Below are 17,893 nucleotides of genomic sequence, written 5' to 3' on the forward strand. Positions count from 1 at the left end.
GACATGTTGACAGGCCCAGTCTGGTCCAGGTAATGACAGCTGCCAGGAGCAATGACTGTCTTGGTCATGTTAAAAACTCACACATAAACCTTAGACATACATTGTAATACCATTTCTTCAAAGTTAATTAAATCTTCAAAGCTAGTTCTCAGGTATCTCATTGTTTGACTATGACTTGGATTTTATCATCTTAATTATTTTTTTGAGAATTTGATACACAAGTAATCTGTTTATATCATTTCCACCTCTCCCTCTGCATCTCCTCTCATGTTCCCTCTTCTCTCTCTCAAACTCATGACCTCTTAAATTATTGTTACATATGTACACACATATATGTAAAGAGACCCTGTTGAGCCCATATAGTGTTCATATGTGTATTTGATTAGGGCTCACCACTAATTAATTTTCTGTAGTTCTTCATCTAGGGGTAGGGTCTTGTGAGATTTTCCCATCTATGTTACATTGTCAACAGATGTGTGGGTCTTGTTTGAGATTCCATAGGTATGGCTTCCCTGTCATATATAGAAGACACAGTCTCACACAGGACTTACATGTCTTCTGGCTCTTACAGTCTTTCCACCCTTTCTTCTGTGATGTTCCCTGACCCTTTGGTGTAGGGTTTGTGTTGCAGATGTATTGACTGGGCCTGGGCACTCCACAGTCAGTTGTTCTCTGTATTTTGATCAGTTTTGGCTTCCCATAATGGCCTTCATCAGCCACAAAAGGCGCTTCTTTGGTGAGAGTGAGAGTTACACTAATCAGTGAGGGTAAGGGTGAGCATTGAGAAAGCCTGGGGAGTTGTACAGTCTAGGAGAGGTAGTAATCATTTCTCTTTTAGGGTCCGTAACCTGATTAGCCACTTTTTAAATTTGCAGCTACTCTCAACACAGTGACACTTTATTTCCTTCATTTTAGCATTATTTTTGTCCATCCCTCTTTTTTGCATGTATTTGTGACTTTCCATTATTAATTCTCTGGTTATATATATATATATATATATATATATATATATATATATATATATATATATATATGATGCTTGTTCTGTCTGCATTTTAAGCTGCTTGAAGGCAAAGATTCATTGCTTTGTTTCTTACCACCTATAATACAGTGGTTCTCAACTTGTGGGTCGCTACCTCTGGGCATTGAACGATCCTTTCACAGAGGTTGCATATCAGATATTTACATATTACGACTCATAACAGTAGCAAAATACAGTTGTGAAGTAGCAGTGAAAATAATGTATGGTTGGGTGTCACCACAACATCAGGAAGTTTATTAAAGGGTCAGAGCATCAGGAAGGTTGCAAACTACTTCCTGATGAAGTGTCCTCAGTGCCGTAGCCACAGGAGAGTTCCCCGTGCTCCAGAGGACAGCTCTATACCCACGTAGGCAGCCCTGGATAAACTCAGTGAGTCACAGGACAAAACCAAAACTACGTGGTAGGGACCAGTGAGATGGATCAGTCCATCAAGACCTGCCATCAGGCCTCCTCAGGGCCCACTTGGAGAAGGAAAGACTGATTCCCCCACGCTGTCCTGTGCCTTTACATGCATGATAGTGCATGCATGCTGCCTTCGCCACACACAGTAAATAATGAGTACAGTAAAATAAAGAATGAGAGCGGAAGGAGGACTTTCTGGGGGGGAGGAGGATCTGGGGTGGAGAGGAATATGACCAGAATATATGTATACATATAGTAATGGCCAAAGAATAAATTAATTTGTAGAAGCCTATAAAATTTTAATCTCTTCTAAATATATACCAGTACAATCAAAATTTTTTCTGTGAAGGCCTTAACATTGTACTAATTTCACAAATTCTTAATTAAATTTAGTTTCTTTTACAGCTAATCTAACCTGTATTCTTCTAATGATTATATTGTTATAATGTTGTATTATTACATCATCAAGAAAGAAAATAAATGAGAACTTATTTACCCCATAAGTTCTGTATGCTCGGAATATGTATTCCTGGATGTTCATTGGAGAGCCGCAGACATCCTCAGACTGACTTCACTGTTCATTCAACTCATGAATCCTTTTCACAATCTGATAAAGTCTTGATTGACAGTGAGAGATCATAAGTTGCTCATGGTAGCGTTCTCATTGTCTTTAGATCAATTTAAAGTTTGGCATCAGAAAACCAGAAGCCAGGACGGGAACTGAGACAGACACCTGTACAGCCTGTGCAGGCACCTTGATCCTCGAGTTTGCTGCATTGAGTCGATTCACGGGAGCGACGATATTCGAGGTTTGCTTTTCATGACCTTTGATCTCCTGGGGTTTGAGAGGAGCTAACTTTCTTCTTTCCTTTGGCTAAGGACTAGGATTCTTAGTGTAGGATTACTGGTACTTTAGTGTTACAGGCGTGGAAGTCATTGTGAGGCAGCTGTATTAGATACAAGTTCACTTTCTGTTCACAGTCCATAAAGTAAAATTTTAGTTTTCTTCTTAGAACATTGTTTAACTGCATCATGTAAGTTTTATGACTCTTTGTTAGCACAGATGTCCTGGTATCTGTATTTATTTATTAGACTTCCAAATGTCTTGTTGTATTTCTGAAACCTTCATAAATCATTTAATAGTGAAGTCTGTATATATGCTTTGATAGAGAGTCTAATATATAAATTTGTTTATACCAAAGGAAATGTTAGTCACTATTCAAAAGACTTATATTGCCCTGTATATTTTATTGGGATTTATCTTTGTCTTACATTACAAATTCTAATGTAATTATTTATGGTAATTTAATTATCATTAAATTTCAAGAGTTACTTACATGCCCACTTTATCAAACATATGACTTAGGCAAATTCTTTAAAATCATAGGATGGTCACATGGCCAGGGCAGAAGTAGGGAACACACAGCACCATTATAGATACTGGATCGGGATGTGAACGAAGCCAGCATGAAGATCTTGTCTCCGTTTGCCTGGGTGTGAATGGATGCCCTTGTGTTCATATGCCTTGAAGGCAGATTTATCAGGTGTTATTGGTAAATGCTTTAAACTTAAATCTTAAAATATATTTTTTTGTCTACTAGTTTTCCTTCATTAAACAAATAGGCAATTGTAATACATTTTAATATAAACTAAAAACTTTCTGAGATATTGATGCATTTATAGGCAAAAATGAGTTTCAGTGAGAGAAGCCTGCAGTCTGTGGGTGAGCAGATGCAGTTGGATTTAGAACCTGTGTCTTTACTGTTTTCATTGGCCTATTTTGTTTTTCTGAGTAAATGTTTAAAAGTCATGATTTTTTAAAAATCTTCTAATATGCCTTTGAGAGAGCCTTACTGTTAACAAGGTTTTGAGCTGTAGTCTGTTTTTTTTTTTAAGTTGATGTGAAACCACATCTATGCTCAATGACTTATTTTTGTCTCTATGTTATAGTCACAAGTTGAGAAACTGACCAGTGACAGTATGACTCACAGTGCTCAAACTGTTTTCCCTCTGATGCATGACAGAAAAACTTTTCTGACCCTAATGTATGGAGACCAATATACAAAGTAGTCAGAGATCTTGCAATAGTGTTCTATAATTACATTTTAAACTTTGGTTAAACCCCTAGTTTTACTGTGCCTGTTTTTTTTTTTTTTTTTTTTTTTTTTTTCCTTTAAACTGTAAGCTAGGACTAGGGAAATATGATCAGTATCAGGCTTTCCAGATTTGAAAATTCACCATGTGACTATAGTTATGATCTGCTTTGTTGAAATATAATTACCATGCAAGATTTGCATCAAGAATGTAAATGATTTTGTACTCTATTGCCAAACCTACAAAGTAACGAATTAGGATTAATGATTTTTTTCTTGCAGTGCTAAATAAGTTCATGCCTTAAAAGCAATTTAGAATTTTACTGGTAGAATTTTATCCTTTGCCATTCCATTTAGAACATCTTTTATTGAAAGCTAAGAGTTTTATAAGAAATAAATTCAATTTAATATCTAGTGAATAAAAATAATTGAAACTTGTTGTAAGATTATACATTATATATGTATATATACATTAGTATACAAATAAGTCCTCAGTTGATTTGCTAATTTTTCACTAATAAAATTATGTGTCACTTATAAGACAGTATCTGGAATGACTTTGAAAGAGCATAGCAACTCTGAATCTTCTTCAAGTTTGCTAAATGAGACTACTTTAGGAGATTTTCACTTTGCACTTAGGTGGTAAGAATTATGTTAACAAGTGTATTAATTATGGTCAGCAGTTAATATAATAATCTGTCTATGTATGTGACCTGTGCTACAAGGGTGAATGGCCATGGGTGTTCTCCTAGTGAAATCATTTAATCTGAAGTGATTGAAAGTGAGCCAAGCAAGATTTTATGGAAATTTATAAGTGGTTGTCTTAAGAATTTTGCTTAATTCTTAAAAGATCCTGTGGCTCTTTGATTTATAGATTTCCCACTCTTTGCCAAAGACAAAATTCTTTAAATATGTGTTTGTGTTTTAATTACAGGAATATGCAAGAAAAGCTCTTGATTTTCTCTGGGAGAAAAGACAGCGAAGTAGCAATTTAGTAGGCGTGACTATCAATATTCATACTGGAGACTGGGTGCGCAAAGGTATGCAAGCTGGGCTTTTAGACCCAGACCTTCACATCCTCAGGATGGTTGGTAAATGCAGTATTTGTGAAAATAATCAGGATAGCATTGTCCATAAACTTAATGAGTAATGGCATTAACAGGTGCAAGGAGAAATGAGACACTGGGTTGATTTCCTTGAGGACTGAGGAATCAGAATACTTCATCTCACTTCATGGTTTAGTAGATATATTTAATAATGTTATCACAGTCTCCCCTCTCCCCATCGTGGGTGCATGTGTGTGTATGTGTGGGGGGCACACAACATGCATGCATGTGTATATGTGTATATGTGTTTTCTACCCTTAGAAATAGACTAGAGCATAGACTCTGGAGTCATAATGTTGGAATTTAAGTTGTATGATCTTGGGAAATTATGTAACTTATGTTTGTCTGTACCCACCACTGTAAGATGAGACATTAGTACTACTCAGAGTTACTGTGAAGATTAAATAACTTGACTTGGAACAGCCAGGACAGTCCTGGCTGGCATGTGTGCGGTGTGCACTTGAAAAGTCCCTGGTAGTTCCTCTGACTAATAACTTTACTTCTGGAGTCTAGCCTGAGGAAATAGTACAAACTCACAGGAAATTTGTTTCCAAAGATATTCATCACATATTTACTTATTATACTGGAAAACAGAATTAAGTGATAATATAATAATTTAGAAATCTATATTTACATGTCACAGTATTACATTTTTAAAATTAATTATAATGAGGGAAAGAAACATAACAATGTTATGAACAATTAGTATTGGGTCTCAGATAAAGACTATTTTGTGTTTTAAGACTACCCTACTAGACCAGTACTGAAGAATGGAAATGCACCAGAATGTCCCTAATGAAGTCACCTTTTATGTTTCCTTGCTCTACAAAAGGCTTGTCTTGTTTGTCTATAAATGCAAATTAATGAATTTATTAATTGACAACTAAAATAAGTGTAGTACTTATATTTAATATTATATAATTTTTTGTTCCTCCCCATATTCCTTCTCTAATCTCCCTCTTCTGTCTCCCTCCCCATTTGATCCTTCTGTATCATTCCCCACCCCTCACCCCGCCCATCCATAACTCTCTATTTCCCCTTTTTAGGGTGACCCAATTCTCCACCCAGTCCCTTACTCTATACCTAACCACTGAGGTTATATGGATGTAGTTTACTAATGGAAGACTTAGCAGCTAAAATCCACATATAAATGAACATATACCATATTTGTATTTGATGTATTTGAATCTAGGTTATCTCATTCAGATGATTTTTTTCTTTTCTTTTTATTGTAAAGAAAGATAATAAAAATAAATAAAATATACACACTGTAATATTTTAAAGAGAAAAAATTTAAATGTGAATAGCTGTCAGCTTTAATGTTAATCTTCGTTGTGTCTCAGTCCTTGTGCCAGTAATTTTATTTATATTCAGTGTTCTGGTTTCTGTTTTCATCTGAACGTGTCCTTAGTTTTGGCTTTGTAACAGTGGTTCAGATTCTTTGCACAGATTTGCGAGATGAGCCTTCATCCCAAATGTCAGGAGTTAGAATTCTACTGAATGGTCCATGGAAGCAGAAAGAACTGTGATTCCCTGTTAGGTCTCCATTAGACTCAGTTCCAAATCATGTAAAGATGAAAGCAACTAACTCTTTGAAAAAGTGCTGGTAAAGTATTTCCCCTGAAGTCCTAGAAACCATGAAGGCTATCACTCCACATGGCAGCTTGTTCTGGGAGAAGGGAGAAGGACAGCAGCTTTGCCAGCAGTGGTTGCAGAGCAGTGACTCGGGTAGCACAGGGTCTTGTGCCTGGAGAGTTCCTGGGGGCTGTGGAAGTGACGGGATGATTGCTGGCCCAGAAATGTTACAGAAGTAGGCTATAGCAAGGGCTAGCAGGACCTGCAATATTATCTTCAAGAACCCAAAGACAGGTGGGCAGGCAGTAGTTGTGGAAGTGTACACCCACACACTAAAATGCCATCATTAACCCCGTGCTACTACACATTTATTATGTGTGTCTACACTGTTGGGCAGGAATGGTGATTTTCTTCTCTGTCTGTATTTTCTTTTTTTAATTATATTTTTATCAGTTAGAACAAAATCCTCTCCTCCTCCCTACTTACCCACCTTTAAATTCTTTCTCAGAAGACAAACCAAACTCCAGTACTACAACAGAACCCTAGAAAACAATATAATACCTAAAAAGGAAAAAAAAAAAACCTGTAACAAAATAAAACACACAAAGAAACAGTGTAGTCCATTATTCCTTTGCCAACTACTCTTGAAAATTTAATACCTGTCCTGGTGTGGTTAATAAATATACCCAGTTTTATCAGTTTTATTAGTTTTTGTTTGTGTCTTTAAAAAACCCACACTTAAGTAAATATATATTAATCTGACAACTAAAATAAGTGTAATATTTATATTTTGTATTTATACAAATTTTTCTAGGTTTGTTTAAATGGTCCCTGAGAACTTTATAATTCTTCAATTTTCTGTAACTTTTTTTTTTAGGTTGTCATAATCTTGAATTCCTTTTTTATGGTGTGATCATGGGTTCAGGCTCACCCATTTAGTTAGTCCTCTTTAATACCAAGTGCCTCTGAGCGGCACTGCAGCAGTAGCTTGTTAGAGCAGTCCTGTTGTACTGTATGTGGGACTTGTTTGCTCCCACCTTTCTACTGCTACCTCCTCCCAAGTGAAGAAGCCTTGCTTCTTATGTTTAGTGTTGTTTTGCTTTCTTCTTAGTGAAAAATTTCACATCTAGCTATTTCTAAAAAAGTGTATTTCTTTTGTTTAAACTTCACTAAAGTATAAAACATTGTATGTCCCTGTGAGACTTTTTTTGTTTAGCAATACATTACTAAGATTCATCCTTACTGCAGTGTAAAGTAACTCACAGCTATGGAATGCTACAAGTGATAATAAACCAGTTAATGTACACTTAAGTGTTTTCAAAGATTTTGCTGATGTGATCATTGGTGTTAGTAATGTTGTGAAATCACTCCTTGTCCATGCATAAGTTTCTCTTGGCTATATATCTAGGAGTAAAAATTGTAGATAATAGTGTAAGTTAATGTTCTCTGCTTCAGGATATGAGTTCTAATTCTAGTCTATTCACTTCTGTTACTTTACTAGCAGGATATAAGACACCTGTGTGGCCGGGCGGTGGTGGCGCACGCCTTTAATCCCAGCACTCGGGAGGCAGAGGCAGGCGGATTTCTGAGTTCGAGGCCAGCCTGGTCTACAAAGTGAGTTCCAGGACAGCCAGGGCTATACAGAGAAACCCTGTCTCGAAAAAACCAAAACGAAACCAAACCAAACCAAAACAACAACAACAAAAAAAAAGCACCTGTGTGCAGGCATCTTTCCTAACACCATATTGCAAGCCTTTTAAGAGTACCAAAAACAAACCAACAAAACAAAAAAAAAAAAAAAAAAAGAAAAGAAATAACCAAGCCAGTAAATATAACATATTTGACATCACTGGTGACAAACTGAGTGCCAAAAATGCCACCCTATGTGGTTTAGGTTTGCGTTTTTTGTTGTTTGTTTTTGTTTTATTTTTGTATTTTTTTGGTACTCGGGAGTCACATCCAAGTCCTTACCATTTGCGTTTTGGTTAGATTGTGATTTAAAACTGCACAATTGTCCCTACATCACTGCTGCTGTTCGTGAGTTGTATGCCTCTGTGTGCCCTCTTCCAGCTTATGGTGTGTGCTCTGTCATTAGGGTCTTTTGTTTATAATGTCACTCTCACCAGCTTGTCTCTGATTGACCCTATTTTGTTTGAAGAACATTTCCTTAATATGATAGTAATAGTTTCAAAATTTTGATACTAAAATTGATATTTGTGACTACCTGAAGTTGATTGGTATCTGTAACATGAGATGCAGTTGCTGTCAGCAGGGTTTTCACCTTATAAATATAGTTTTTAATTATACTTGTGATGTGGTGGTCTGTACAGTACCTATATGCTGGTATCTGCTCTAAAAATTTATCGTGTTCTTTTTTGACCTAAAACATAGACAGTTTTTGTAAATGTTTATTGTGGATTTAGGAAAGAATATTTTCCCTAATTGTTATTTGTAGAGTTTTGTACATGTCAGTTTTCTCAGTTAATTTTTTGTTTTATTGGTGCATTTTATTTGCACAAAGTAATGGGCTTCACTGTGACATTTTCACACACATATACATGTCATGTTCACTCCTCTATCACTTTCTCTTACCCCCTCCTTCTTTCCCCCTCCTCCTTCATCCCTGATGGGATCCCTGTATTGTCTGGGTCCTCTTCCACTCCCTGCACATACCTGGTTTCCACATGTGATAGAAATCTTATGATTCTTGTTTTCTAAATGCCACATCTTAGTCAGTGCTTAATTGCTGTGAAGAGACCTCATGAGCAAGGCTCTCATAGAAGAAAGCATTTAATTAGGGGTTGCTCAGAGTTTCAGTGGCTTAGTCCATTCTCACTGTGGTGGGGAGCATGGAGGTTCACAGGCATAGTGCAGGGCATCTGATAGTTCTGCATTTGGATCCACAGGGCTTTGGAAACATTAAGGCCCTCCTCCAGTGGTACAAGAAGGCCACACCACTCTTCACAAGAGCCAAGCCTCCTGATCATTCTCAAATAGTTCCCAGTGACTAAGCATTCAAAAATACAGGCCAGTGGGGATCAACCATTCTTGTTCAATCTGCTACATAGCATAATTAATTCTTCGTGGCTGAACACGCACACGCACACACTTTTTTGACTGTTCATTTGTTTATGAGCACCTAGGTTATTTCTGTAGTTGGTGATTGTGAACAGAGCTGCAGTAAGTATCAGTATGTGGCTGTCTCCATTATGTGCCAGCTTTGATTCGTCAGATATATACCCTAGAGAGGACCCCATGGTAGCCCTGTTTTTTAAGGCTTTATTTCTCTCCCCCTTTCTCCCTCTATGCCCTCTTCTCTGTTTCTCTTCTGTCTACACCCCTCCCCAAGTATGAGGACAATTTAATTCAAGTTTCACAGAAAACCCCAGGGCTGACAAGCTGTAAATCTCAGCAGCTGCCTGGAGGAGGAGGATGTTGAAGAGAAGGAGAAAAAGCTGTGCCATTTGAGTTAAGCCAGTGTGAAAGTTAGCCACATGACAGACAAGCTGCCACATGGTGAGGAGAGGAGCTGGACAGAAAAAATGCAGAACACATTTGCCCAACGTGTTAGGGAAAGTGTACTTGAAAAAACAGAGAAGAAAGGAAACCCACAAAAGCTGGTACACTTAAAGAGCTCCATGGCTGTGGTGCTGGGACTGTACAGAAGGTAGGGGTTCTGGGAAGGGCACATTATCTTATTAAAGGGATAACTGTTCCTCCCCTCTTCTTAGTGTGGCTTAAGGCAAATCAGCCATTGGCAGGGGTAGCATCTTAATCAGTTGATTGACCAACCCAACTGATTTAACTCTTTTTCTTTTTTTTTTTTTTTTGAGGGGGCAGTTTCAAGACAGGGTTTCTCTGTATAGCCCTGGCTGTCCTGGAACTTACTTTGTAGACCAGGCTGGCCTCAAACTCAGAAATCCACCTGCCTCTGCCTCCCGAGTTTGATTTAACTCTTAAGGGAGGAGTCTGTGCATAGGCAGCTCAGGACAGGAAACCCAAGTGAAGTAATTTCAGATATGCCCTGGCCAGAAAGTATCAGAAGAGAACTCTGATTTCTTTTTTTTTTCTTTTTCTTTTTTTTCTTTTTCTTTTACCAGACCTCTCCTCATCCTATGCAGGCTCTTATGCTGTAAATGTGTCATTTATACGATTTGCACATATCTCAATGACTTTTTACCTTTTTTCATATTTTAATCTGTTAATATTTTAATACATACAGGTTTATGCTACTTTTATGTTATTTCAGTATGTTACATCTTTTCTAGTGGTTTTTTAATCCTCTTGTTTTTGCTGTCTTTGCCTCTAAAGACAAACTGAACATGCTCTCTGATCCCTTTGTCTCCTCCTCCCCAACCCTTTTCTGTTCTGTCCATAGTTCTGAGTCTCTGTATGGAGTGAGTCTCTGTTTTCTTTTGGGGTTGTTGTTTTCTTCCTCGTCTTTCCCCTCTTAGGCTCCCTCCTCCACTGTTTGAATAACAAGAGTCATTAAGGTACTTACTTATTTGTACTTCGAGTATCGATTAAAATACATGAATTGTCCCTTAATTAACTAGACTCTGCATATATGGGTTCTGCTCCAGTATTCAGTCACCTGCACATGGAGAATATCCAGGGGGAAAAGTTACATATGTTCTTTTTAAACATATCTAAATTTATTGTCTCTAAACAATACAGTATAAAAAGTTTGTATATAGCTTATACATTATACTTTGTGTTAAAATGAATTTGGAGATTGCTAAAAGCATATGAGACTATGCCAGTTTATACCGTTAAATCCCCATGAGTCTTGAAACCAGTGTTCAGATACAGAGGTGACTGTACAGCATACTAAACTGTGTGCGGCAGTGTTCCCTAGGCACCAAAGCTGTGTTTCTATAGTTGCTGATTATTTTAATATTGGAGTGACAGCTTAGCTGTATGTAATTCTTGGCTTAAGTTCCTTTCCGTCAAGTTTTTAAAATACAATTCTTTTATTTTCAAACATCCTGTTAAAAATGTGATATTGCTCTTATTTCTATGCCCTTAATATGTGCTCTGCCCTTTCTTTCTGGAAGATTGTAAATAACAAAAACAATGAAAAATTTACAAAAATGTTCTTACAATTTTAGGTATGTTTTCTCCTTCAGCATTTTTTGGGGTCTTTTAAATTTAAAATGCTTTTAATTGTTAAAACTTGGGTTTTTTTTTTTAGCTATTTCAATTTGTGTTGGATAAATCACTGTTAACTATCCCCCATATAGCATAGACTTGGCTATAGCTCTTTTTCTAAATAAGAAAAATTGTAATCAATTTCATATAGCAACCTTAACAATAGGGAGCTGTTATTCACAAAGCAGATAGGGTTGTAATTCTAGAGATGTGCAGTTGTTACAGTAGAGTTTCACGATGTGCACTTGTTACAGTAGAGTTTCATGTTGGTGTGTGATTTCCTTCTGCCACACTAGTTTCCTCGTTGGTTTCAGACCCATTTACTAAAGGCCCACCTTTTTGTGTGTTTCCTGTAGATAGTGGAGTTGGAGCTGGGATCGACTCATATTATGAGTATCTGTTGAAAGCCTATGTCTTGCTTGGAGATGACAGTTTCCTGGAAAGATTTAATACAGTAAGTTGATTTATTTTCCTATTAATTTGTAGCTAATTTCACAAGCTCAAGTTTGATGAAAACTTAACAACCTAAATGATGTTGTTAAAACTGTTTGTCTTAAAATGTGTTGTAGTGTTTTGTCAGCTCTCACTGATGATGTTGGGCAAGGCAGCATGCAAGTGGAACACATCCACAAAATAGTCTCCTCATCTTGTATTAGAAAATTTCTAAATTTGGCAATGTATGGCAGAATAGGTAGATTTGGGTTTTACCTAATCTTGTTTTGAACAAAGAAGGCAGTTGCTGGAACGAGATACAGCTAGCTGTCTCTCTTTGGGTTCCAGTTCTATTTGAAATGTTGGAAGTTTGGCCTAATCTTTGATAATACCAACCAATCAGGGCTTGGTAGTACATATACATTCCAAAAGATGGTGTCTTCAGAATGGACCATAAGAACCACACACAGGGGCTTTGAGGACAGAAACAGTTGGACATATTGTGGGCTGTTTGTAATTGAAGCAAGCTAAAGTTAGTTTAGTAAACTCATCAGCCATGTCACTATAGTCATTTAGGCACAATTTCCCTTTTGTTTGCCCACCCATCAGTTCATGTGCATTTTATATGTGATATGTTTTGATAATACAGTTCAAAGTAGTAGAAAGATCTTGGTTTATATGTTGTTTGGGCAGCATATCAATTTTGTGAGCATCTCTGGTTGCCTTTTGTTTTGGGAGATTACAAGAGTTTTTATATACACAGTGATTAGAACATAGCTAAGTAAACATTGTCAGTAATAGCGATTAAATACCAGATGAGCTAGCAAAACAGCTTAAATTGGGGCTGAAGAGATATCTCAGTGGTTAAGAGCGCTTGCTACTTTGACAGAGAACCTGGGTTCAGTTCCCAACACACATACGGCTGTTCACAACCCCCTTATCTCTAGTTCCTGGTGATCCCATGTCTTCGTCTGGCCTTTCCAGGCACCAGACATGCATGTGGTACACAAATATGCATTCAGACACTTGCACGTACACATAAAATAAAAATAAATACAAAATACAAAATTCTAGTAAATTTTTGAGTATAAAAACCTGTTGAAATTTTCTACTTAGATGTGAATTAAGTCAGTAACTTCTTTTCATTGACTCATTGATAGAACTTGTCCTGTTTTCAAAGCTGAGGCATATATAGAAGAAGCTGTTAAAAGAAGGGGAAAAGGAGTCTCCAGTAACAGAAAGGGTAGAGGTAGCAGACCATGAGTGTGGTACAGTGACTGGGCATTAGTTGGGTAGTAGTAAGTACCAGAATATTGGGTTAGCTGAGAAGGGACCACAGTCAGGTAAAGGAGAAAAATTAAACTCTGTAAGATGAAAACTGTGATTTTGTTCCAAGGGAACATCAGTGGGCCACATAGGCACCCTAACCGTGAGCTGATCACACAGTAGATAAAGATGTTTAGATCTGTTTCTCAGAAGACCCTACCCCACTTTTGCTTTATATATGTGTTCATATATGCTCAAGTGTATGTGCATGTGTGTGGAGGCTGGAAGTTGATGTTGAATGTCGTCTTCAATTGCTACATGCCTTACCTTAGAGAGAATCTCTTCACCAAACCCAGAGTGCCACAGTCCAGCAAGGGATCTTCCTGTCTCTACCTCCTAAGCCACTGGGGTTAGAGAATGGTGCTGCACCTGGCAGTTTTACATGGATGCTGGGTGTCTGAACCCAGGTCCTCATGTTTGTGCAGCAAGCCCCAGGAAGTCTCATGTTAGTTGTAGGCTTTAATATTCTGCCTTGGAAAGATACAGGATCATGTATGTAGCCTACAGTGCCTTTGGACTCTTGTTCCTCTACCTCAGCCTCCCAGGCTTGGCATTGTGGGCACTTACCACTGTATCCAATCTTGTTCAACACTTTAGTAGCTGTTTGTATGAGTTGTGCTCTCTCTCTCTCTCTCTCTCTCTCTCTCTCTCTCTCTCTCTCTCTCTCTCTCTCTCTNTGTGTGTGTGTGTGTGTGTGTTTCTCTCTCTCTTTCTGTGTGTGCGCATGCACCCATATGTGGTGTATATACATGTCTTAGGTTTGACACCTTGGACGTGCTAGACAAATGCCCTTCTGTTGAGCTATATCCATACTTCTGCATATGATTGAGAAAATACATAGCAGTATATATAATTTCTTTCACCTAAATATTTATATAATCAATTAACATATAAGGAATTTATATATATATATATATATATATATATATATATTCAGATGTAATTATTTTACTGTATTATATATATTATATCTATTTTCATGAGCATTTTGTTATGATCTTTCAGCATTATGATGCCATAATGAGGTATATTAGCCAGCCGCCTCTCCTACTTGATGTGCATATCCACAAACCAATGCTGAACGCTCGGACCTGGATGGATGCATTGCTTGCCTTTTTTCCAGGTTTGCAGGTGAAGAAGCCCACTTTCTTCATATTAGAATAAATTTAATTAAGTGCATTTGTGATCTCTAAAAATCCAAGTGATAAAAGTGATCATTTCAAGATTTTACTAACTTTGTAATGTAATGGTTATAGATAAAATTAATTCATGCTTTACTAAATTATTTTGTTGTTTACTTCTAGGTTTTAAAGGGTGATATTAGACCTGCTATTGAAACTCATGAAATGTTATACCAGGTGATTAAAAAACACAATTTTCTACCAGAGGTAAGCTAATAATTGAAATTCACACACACACACACACACACACACACACACACACACACACACTCGTACATATAAAAAAATTTAAGAACACTGTTGGCTGTTATTGATTAAATTTTAAATAGACTAATTTTAAGTAAGTCCTTGATTCATTTCACAGAGGATTTGACATTATTATAAAAGAAAATAGGATACAATAAAGATATAGCCTTAAAAGTATATAAGGTAAAAAAAGAACAGAAAAATACATAGAAAATACATTTTAAGTGTCCTCAAAAAATGTTACGTTAGATAAAACATACATGAACTGACTTGACTTAACATTTCACTGTGTGTGGGGACGTGAAAACTGTATACTATGCACCATAAACACAGTTTTGTCAACTAGAGAGATTAAAAGGAAATCAGAACAGCAGATAAGTACCAATTCAGATGGAAAAGGAAAGAAACCAAAGGAAAATGCAGTTACTAACAACATAGGATGTATTTATTGCCACTATTGAATGTCATTATTGAGGGTTTCTGATTTTACTGTTGGTCCAGTTGGTTATTTAAAAGGTAATGCAGGGCTGCAGAGAGGGTCAGTTGGTGAGGTGCTTGCCATGCGAGCATGGAGACCTGAGTTCAGTCTCTAGAACCCAGGGTCGTGCACACTGTAATCCCAGAGTCAGGACGGCAGAGGCAGGTGACTCTGGGGCTCACTGGTCAGCCACCCTACCCTACTTGGCAAGATGGAAGGCACCGAGGAACACAAGGGTGACCTCTGTGAGTGCTTCTGTGATTACACACAGACATGAGTGTGTTCACACAGAAAAATAACTCAGTAAGCGCGGCTAAACAGACTTTCTAAAAAGGAATTAGTATTTTAGTGATAATAGTATTTTATGGATGAAAATTTATTGTGACTTGAATATTAATTACTTTTGCCTTATATATGTATTGCTTTGTATTCTGGAACTGATTGTTTATTTTTCAGTCACATTGTAATGCTTACTTATATGTTGTTCTATACAGGCATTTACTACAGATTTCAGGGTCCATTGGGCTCAGCATCCTTTAAGGCCAGAGTTTGCAGAAAGTACCTACTTCTTATATAAGGTAAGATAACCTACCACTTTTGGCTTTTTCCCTACATCTTGTTGTCTCTCTTGCTCTTTTATAATAACAAATAGTATTTATGGTTGTAGTGGTTAGATATATCATGATTTGCATACATTTAGCCCATAAAATTATAGAAAGATGTAAGATTTGATGTGAACTTCAGTGCCTTTTCAACTATAATTCTGAAGATTCCAGGTTGAGGCTGTAGCTCCAAACAGAAAACATAGGAAGTTGAGATCCAGCTATGATATTAAATTTTTAAATTAGCCCCTCTGCACTCTGTAAATATCCCTGCTGTAAAAAAGAAGGGTCATGAGAAGAAAAAAGAAAACAAACAAAACCCAACAATTTTATATTGAGGACCTCATGCTAAAGCAAGTCCCTTCCCTTCACCCAGGGAGCTCTTCTGAGCATTTAGAAATGTAACTTAGGCTAAGGTTACAGTTTCAGTTGTTTGAAATTCTATAAATCAAGTCCGTGGTGTATTTCTAAACCTATTTCCTGTGTAATGTGTGCTGGTGCCCAACACAAGGCCTGGCATATTTTAGGCATTCCCTAACGACTGGATGGATGAATGGGTGTGTGGCTGCATATATGCTGTATTTATACATACATATACTATCCTTTTCAATAGGCTACAGGAGACCCTTACTACCTTGAAGTAGGGAAAACACTTATTGAAAATTTGAATAAGTATGCACGAGTGCCTTGTGGGTTTGCTGCCATGAAGGATGTTCGCACTGGGAGTCATGAGGACAGGTAAGCAAGCACCCATCCCCTTCCTTAGCAAGGGACACAGCACACTGAGACCCAGAGACACTGAGTGCCGGAGCACCCGAGGGAAGGGACACAGCACACTGAGACCCAGAGACACTGAGTGCTAGAGCACCCAAGGGTGCAACTTTAGTTCATTGTGCTTGTTTTTTAAAAGCTCTTTGATCTGCCTATTTAAAGCAGTTTGAAAAGTCATGTTTTTCTTTTGTTTTTGCCATAGTGCCTCATACGTAGTAGGTACTCAGATGATTTTTAAGTAGAATATTTCACATCAGAACCTGTTTTGGGGGACATTAAAAACATTGTGTGCTGTGCTGTAATTTTTAAAATATATTATGTAAGAGAAATTATCAAAATAGTGAAAGAGTTAACTTGTATTCAGTCAAGGATTCTTCATCAACTTTATCATGGCCAATGTGTGGTTTCTGATTCTGTCCCTGGTGGGGAGACCAGTGCTGGGGTCTGTTTCACTGGCGACTAGATAGACGTGGTGCCATGAAGTACTCAAGTGATAAGGGCACACACATTGAGCAGTGTGGCCGTCACTTATAGTCCTGCTGTTCCAAGATCACTTTTGTAGCCTTCCTATCTCTGAATGACCACTAAAGCTTGTTTATTAATTTGCTTAGCAAACATCCATTTCATAACTACTCTTGAAACCCATTATATGCCAGTATTATACAGTTTTAAAGATTAGACATATAGGGCTGGAGAGATGGCTGAGCTGACTGTTCTTCCAGAGGTCCTGAGTTCAGTTCCCAGCAATCTCATGGTACATCTGTAATGGGATCTGATGTCCTTTTCTGGTGTACCTGAAGAGAGCTACAATGTACTTACATACATTAAAAAAAATGAATAATTCTTTTTAAAAGAATCTTAGACATATGAAGGGGTGTGTGTCCTTTGAGCTCTGAATCAGTGAGGACAGATAGATAAACAGACTGTTCAGCTGTGCTGCAAACCAATTGGAAGGCATGAGGTGCATGGTGGGATGTGATGTTCACTGAAGTGCTTCTAGAGAATGCAGAGTCCTGACAGATGAGGAAGAGCTAGGAGACACAGTGAACAGTTATTCCAGGCAAAGAGACTGAAGACCTGAGGAACACGGTGCTCATATTCTCACAGTAACTAAGACATGAGGAACACGGTGCTTAAACTCTCACAGCACTGAAGACCTGAGGAACATGGTACTCACACTTCCACAGTAACTAAGACATAAGGAACATGGTGCTCACACTCTCACAGCACTGAAGACATGAAGAACACAGTACTCTCAAAGCACTGAAGACATGAGGAACACAGTACTCATACTCCCATAGTAACTAAGACACGAGGGACATAGTGCTCACACTCTTACAGCACTGAAGACCTGAGGAACACAGTGCTCACACTCTCACAGCACTGAAGACCCGAGGAACACAATGCTCACACTCCCACAGCACTGAAGACCTGAGGAACACAGTGCTCACACTCCCACAGCAGTAAAGACCTGAGGAACATGGTGCT

At 37.7% G+C, this 17,893-nt stretch overlaps 1 protein-coding gene across 8 annotated transcripts in view; it reads left to right on the forward strand.

The window, feature by feature from the left end:
• The window catches only part of Edem3 (ER degradation enhancing alpha-mannosidase like protein 3), a 62,318-nt gene that overhangs the window by 24,428 nt on the left and 19,997 nt on the right, over window positions 1-17,893 (forward strand). For all 8 annotated transcript variants that reach the window (XM_021197392.2, XM_021197391.2, XM_029538439.1 and 5 more), the window contains exons 7-13: window positions 2,119-2,253; window positions 4,472-4,577; window positions 11,726-11,823; window positions 14,133-14,258; window positions 14,432-14,515; window positions 15,527-15,610; window positions 16,248-16,372. In XM_021197392.2, the coding sequence (XP_021053051.1) occupies window positions 2,119-2,253; window positions 4,472-4,577; window positions 11,726-11,823; window positions 14,133-14,258; window positions 14,432-14,515; window positions 15,527-15,610; window positions 16,248-16,372 (758 nt within the window). The remainder of the gene's footprint in view (window positions 1-2,118; window positions 2,254-4,471; window positions 4,578-11,725; window positions 11,824-14,132; window positions 14,259-14,431; window positions 14,516-15,526; window positions 15,611-16,247; window positions 16,373-17,893) is intronic.

This window comes from Mus pahari, chromosome 5 (genome assembly GCF_900095145.1).
Source record: "Mus pahari chromosome 5, PAHARI_EIJ_v1.1, whole genome shotgun sequence".
NCBI lineage: Eukaryota > Metazoa > Chordata > Mammalia > Rodentia > Muridae > Mus > Mus pahari.